Here is a 6000-nt window from a genome sequence, read left to right as displayed (position 1 = left end):
GGTGAGGCTGGCGTGGACCCGCGCGCGGACTTGCGTCGGAGTGGGCTGCTCGGCGTGTGCGCTCGTGCTGGCCGCGCCGCTGAGGTGCGCACAGTGTTGGAACTGTGAGCCGCGCGCATTCCCGCAGCCGCAGTCGTGCAGTCACTCGCTCGCGGGCTGCCTCGCCGAGCTGCTGCTCGCTTGCTGGGTCGCCCTCTCGCCCTTCCTCAGCCTCCTGTGTGCCTTCTTCTGGCTCGGCGTCTACCTGATTCGCTGCGGCGTGCTGCTCCCAAGCGCCCTCTCGCTCCTCACCGCGTTCCACCTGGCGGAAGCGGCGGCGTGGAGCCTCCTGGACGGCCCGCATGAAGTAGCCGCTGCGCTGGTGCTCGCGTGCGCGGCCGGCGGCGCACTGATGCTAGCGCGCCTGGACCGGGGCACGTCCGTGGTCGTGGTCGTCAGCGTGGTGCGCGCCGTCTCCCTCTTGTCGCTGCACAAGCTTCGTCCCGCTTGGAGGCCGTACGTGGCGTACCTGCTGGGGGTCGTGGGCATCCTCCTGGCGAGGTATGCTGACAGGCTCCTCGCCGGCCAAGGGACACTCGAGGAGGGTTGCACCCCCGTGACTGGAGCCAAGGGAGACGTCCCCGCATTTAAAAGGCGCAGGAGGTCCAGTTCGGTGATATCCACAGACATGGCACATAGTCAGTCCAACAGCAAGTCACATCGCAGGACCTCTCTACCATGCATCCAGAGGGACCAGGTAGGACCCCCAACACTCACCGTGACCCAAGTACACACTTTAACCGTTGAGCCCTGATTTTGCAAAGTTTTTATGAACTATGATGCAGACTCAATTGTTATCGCCATGGTATTAGCATTTTAATGGGATCATTTGTAATATTCACCGCCTATTTTCTACTACTTGATCTATTTTTGGACCATTACTTGGTGACGTTTTTAAACATGAGTAGCTTGCCGTGAGACAACATGCCCCCCCCCCCCCATCAGGTTCACTTTATAGAGTTGGATTTGTTTGCATTCAAGAACTGAATATTGTCCATTAACTTGATCAATCAATTTGGCACATTGAACATGATTATATATGTGTATAAAAATGCTCACAAAAATAAAGGGAACACTTGGGAGTTGCATTTTGCTGTTTCCGTGTTCTCTTTATTTTTTGATCAGTGTTTGGATTGGATACACTTTATTGTCAAATGTACTGTATGTGTAACATACAGCACAGATGAAATTTCTTGTGTGTATTTTATAGGTATACACACACACACACACACACATATGCATAGTCAAACGTTTAGACAGTTTCTCACTCAGTCGTAATTCGAAGTGTACTAACTTGTGACTGGTAATTTATATATTGCTGCATGTACTATATGTAGATATTTCATACTTGAAGTACCTCGATTTATACCATATGAATTCAGAGAATATGTGAACAAAGCTGTAGTAGAAGTTTTGTGTCAAATGGCACCCAAATCCTTATTTTGAAGCAGTGTTTTCAAGTGGTGACGAAAAAAAGAGACATTCCCAATAACTAATTAGTCCAATAAAAGGACACACATATTTATAACTTCCTTCCTCACTTTATGGAGGCTTTATGTCCTCAAAATAGAAGAATGGTTACGATCCGCATGCTGCCTCGTTCACACTCCTATCAGCTCCTGTGGAGGAACATCAGTGACTGTGCCGAGTGTTCGAAAGGAGGAGTTTTTTTGGTGTGTGTGTGTGTACTGCAGGGCTGTCGGTTGGCCCACTTAGAGGTGCTTTAACTACGCTAGTTAGCACTTTAGTGGTCCTGTTTGTTTTTCTTTGTGGTCACACACTCCTATTTGATATTTTTGCTACAATTAGTCATTTATAACCGTATTATTTCGATCCAACTGCTGGAGTTTGACGTTTTGAGGTTTCAATCGACTTTGGTTGTACCGATGCCAAACGTCATATTTCTAAGCAGGTGTACACCTGGCTGATTTTTCCACATGCAGATGTTTTTTAAAAGCGGTTATACTAGGCCATACTCTTCTGCCACACAATTATTTATTGACAGTGCACAAACACGTGGTCTCTTCCTACACCCACATAACTTAAACCCAACCAAAAAAATCTTTAATTCTGTCAATGCTTTTAAGACACAATAAAAAAAATAGTATATTTGATTATCGCAGCAGTCAAAACAGTCCTGAAAAAAAAAAAAAAGACATTCCTTAATGTAGTGAGTGCAAGTTAAGCATTTTACTCCCAATGAGACGTTGCAAAGCTAATCCGGAGCGTTTTATGGATCAAGCGGCGTCATCTGCACAGCAATCACACTCCACATTTTGACTCACAATCTAGTTAAGATAATGAATCAGTTTTCCCCCCAACCAGCCCTGATGGATGAAGCGTACCAGGAGGCCTCTCATCTCAGTCGGCGGTTGACCAGTCACGACCTGCCTGTAATTGAGACACACATGGTCGACACATGCCGTCGTGAGCGTCTCTTGTCTGTGTGGTCTGCAATGTGTAAACAAGCCCAGAGTGACCCACGCTAGTCATCGCCTCGCTCACGCAGGGGCTCAGACGCACATCGGGGGGTTACAATGAGACTAGCACATGGTGAAAGGTGGCGTGAACTGTCAAACGTGTGTGTGTGTGTGTGTGTGTGTGCGCGCTTCTCTGTAGGAAAAAAAGAGCTGTTTTATCAAGTCAGGATGTTTAAATGTAGCAGTAGGATATCTGCACTTTGTTGGCCTGATGGTATTTACATTATTGCCGAATACTTTTGTTTCCTTCTTTCGCAGACTTTTTCATAAGAGCACATCGGATTAATCGTTTTAGTCTCAAAACGGTTTACTTCAAAAATAAATAAAGCAATGAGGAATTTCCAAGTGCTGTCTTCCTCTTAAGCCTGCCGTGGTAGCCTCAGCTCGAAAACTTGTGTTGCTATATACTTGACTGAAAACACATGAAAATGGTGTCTTTTGCGGTTTATGTTGCACTCACTTTGATGCTTTTTCATTGGAAAACCCAGATAATTCTTGGTACTGTTGTAATACACAATCTCTTGCACTTTTCACTTTTTGGGGAGCCATACTGGAGGAAAAAAAAAGATTTGTATTGGTATGTTAAATCCATGACATACTGAGTGATTGATATAAGCTGTGTGAGAGAAATCACAACTGAGCTTTTCAAGTTTTGACTTTTTTTTTTTTGGTATGGTTTTCGTAAAGTTAAAAATAGTCTATTTATCTGGCCACTCACCCGCATGTTTATCAGAAGCAATTCAAAAGGTTTTTTTTTTTTTTTGTTGTGCTTATCCATTGTGTGACTGTTTAATAAGACACCTCAAGCCCAAAAAAAGAACCAAGTGATTGGATTTACATGTTTTCATATGGAGTATAGAGCTGAAGTTTTCATATGACTCAATTTTAGTTTCGACTTTTTGGAATGTATTCATGAAAACCAAGGTTCCACTGTAGTGTTTAGTTTTTTTTTAATACAAACTGACATCATCACCTACTTGCCTGGCATGCATAGTTTTTCTGGCAAGTAATTTCTTTGACTCAACTTTTCCTAATTGCTTTCTAGTTTGCTTTACAGTAGTAGGCACATTCCCCAATGTTGGGCTCCTTCCAGAAAGTCGGGACTATCTTGGCTGATAGCAGCTAGCATGATGGACAAAGCTTCTTGTTGGTTTCAGCCAAAGTGACCGTTGTATGCTTATCAGCTGTGGATGACGAACAGCAGGAAGAGGTGCAAGCTCATGATGCAGATCTATTTTCGCAGCGTGCAAGGAAATGCTAGTCCACGGTTCTCTTGCTGTATACTGTACATATTAAAAGTCTGGGGGATAGGGCCTGAAATTGATTTCACCAAATAAATTGAATTCCTTCAGCAAAACCGTACATATTTTCATACAAACCTCAGTGTTTAAGTTAGAACCAAAGTGTTCCTGAATGGTTATATCGACCCTTAGCAGAGCTGAATTCATGAAAAAGAAACTAAATGAAGAGAGAGAGAGAGAGAGAGACACTGAGCAGAGATAAATTCATTAAAATAAAGGGGCGGACCGGTGGCCAGTGATTAGCGCATCGGGCTCACAGTGCAGAGGTCATGGGTTCGATCCCGGCCTTCCTGTGTGGAGTTTGCATGCTCTCCCCTGGCCTGTGTGGGTTTTCTGCGGGTACTCCGGTTTTCTCCCACATTCCAAAAACATGCATGATAGGCTGATTGAAGTAGGTGTGAGTGTGAGCGCAGATTCTTGTTCGTCTCTTTGTGCCCTGCGATTGGCTAGCAACCAGTGTCCCCCGCTTACTGCCCAAAGCACACCCTGTGAACCTTATGAGGATAAACCCGTTCAGAAAATGGATGGATAAATAAAAAAAGGGCCCACTTGGAGTTACATTGTATTGTTAAGTGTTTGCGGGCGGGTTATTGGAGCATATCCCAGCTGACTTCAGTCAACATTCAACAACCATTCAGACCCATATCCACCCACATCGACATAGTCACCGAGGGGGAATCCCATGCTGCCTGCACAGTGAGGCTAGTGTACCACTTTCACTAGCTGTGACGTGTGTGTGTGCGTGTGCGTGCGTGCGTAACTTTGAGTGTATCTTGTGCCGATCTCAAAACTGTGCAAAATGGTGGAAATGATCACAACCAACATTGCTGACATAAATGATTCGTACAGTATTCCATGTTAACATATATTTGATCCTCCTGCTTCTCGCTGACGTACATGAGAACGTAATGATTCATTTTTGATTTGTGGATGTGTTTTCTGTAGCTGTTTATTTTCTCTCGAGACACTTACTTTCCTGCTAGTTTTTGTGTTCAGAGATATTATCTCTCTGCTCCAGACAGACTGGTCTGTGAAAAGTGTACTGTACTCCCCAAGCATTTCTACTGCTGTTTTGTGACTACATTTCTCAATAGCTTAGACTAGTTTCTCATGACTTCTCTATCTGTTAATTACTTCTCGTGCTCCTTTTGTGCCATCAATATCTTTCAGCTGTTACGTATCCGCCGCCACTGAGTCGAGGATCATTGACTCAGAAGAGCGTCGCTTCAGTGCGGGGCAGTGTTTAGCTGTGCTAGCTAACCAACCACAGTTCGTAGCTGGCTGGCGCGGCATACGATATCATAGCACAGAGAGTTCTCCCGGTAGTTCAAGAGCAGCAGGGAAAGCTACAGTAGTCGGATGGGTGACATGTTGCCCCAACAAAGTGGGACAAAAAGCAACAGAAAGTGATCAAGCAGGAGGCGAGTGAACTTGAGAACGCTGCGTTTTCGTTGTTAATGCAGCGTGCCTTTCCCGTTTTGACGACGGGCTCTGCTCTCTGTCCGACTCCTGACACCAACACAAATATTATCATAGCAGGAGGAGGAAATTCTTTCATAACTTGGATGATCAAGATATTCTTGAAATCTCTCTTAATGACTTCCTGTGGAATGGGATCCAAACACAATTGCTGCTGCTGTCGTAAATGTTTCCTGTTTCACTCGTTTTGCTGCCCAGCTCCATAATTGAATTGTGTTTCGGATAAGGGTGTGGGGGGGGGGGGGCAGAAACGCATCCTTATACTTTGGGATGTCAACTTTAGACTTTTAACATTGTTTCATTTTTAAAGAGCTTTATGTCTGAGTGTGAGATAAACGAGAAGCTGATGCTAACATGGGATGCTGTGTCTTGTGATTGGAGGATATCATCCCCGGTCCCGGTGCTTGCGCACGCAGTCCCAGTCTATTAGCTGTGCATGTGGTGGAGGAGTCGGGGTAGAATGAAAGTAGGTCATTCGAGGTTTTGTTTAGTAGCCAGGCAAAACAGCAGGCGTGCTCTTACTCCCCCAAACTGTGGAAGAGTGGTGCGTGATAGTCTATCAAAGCTTTTATCATGACTCTGCTTCTGTTGTGATTTGTGTGCGTTACCTTCTCCATGTTGGCCGCGTACGATAAAGGCACAAAACAAGACAGCGGTGTAAATGAGCAATTCAACTCACTTTTTGGCGCTCGGAAACAACT

General features: G+C 45.1%; 1 protein-coding gene across 1 annotated transcript in view; it reads left to right on the top strand.

Annotated features, from left to right (window-relative positions):
* LOC147206130 (cGMP-inhibited 3',5'-cyclic phosphodiesterase 3A-like) overlaps positions 1-6000 on the top strand; it is a 72552-nt gene that overhangs the window by 125 nt on the left and 66427 nt on the right. The window contains exon 1 of the mRNA XM_086109453.1: positions 1-736. This exon is cut by the window's left edge and continues 125 nt beyond it. Coding sequence (XP_085965579.1) covers positions 1-736 — 736 coding nt within the window. The remainder of the gene's footprint in view (positions 737-6000) is intronic.

Source organism: Hippocampus guttulatus, chromosome 4 (genome assembly GCF_054856545.1).
Source record: "Hippocampus guttulatus isolate MCC_2025c chromosome 4, RoL_Hgut_1.0, whole genome shotgun sequence".
NCBI classification, from domain to species: domain Eukaryota; kingdom Metazoa; phylum Chordata; class Actinopteri; order Syngnathiformes; family Syngnathidae; genus Hippocampus; species Hippocampus guttulatus.
This window is presented reverse-complemented; position numbering and strand designations above follow the sequence as displayed.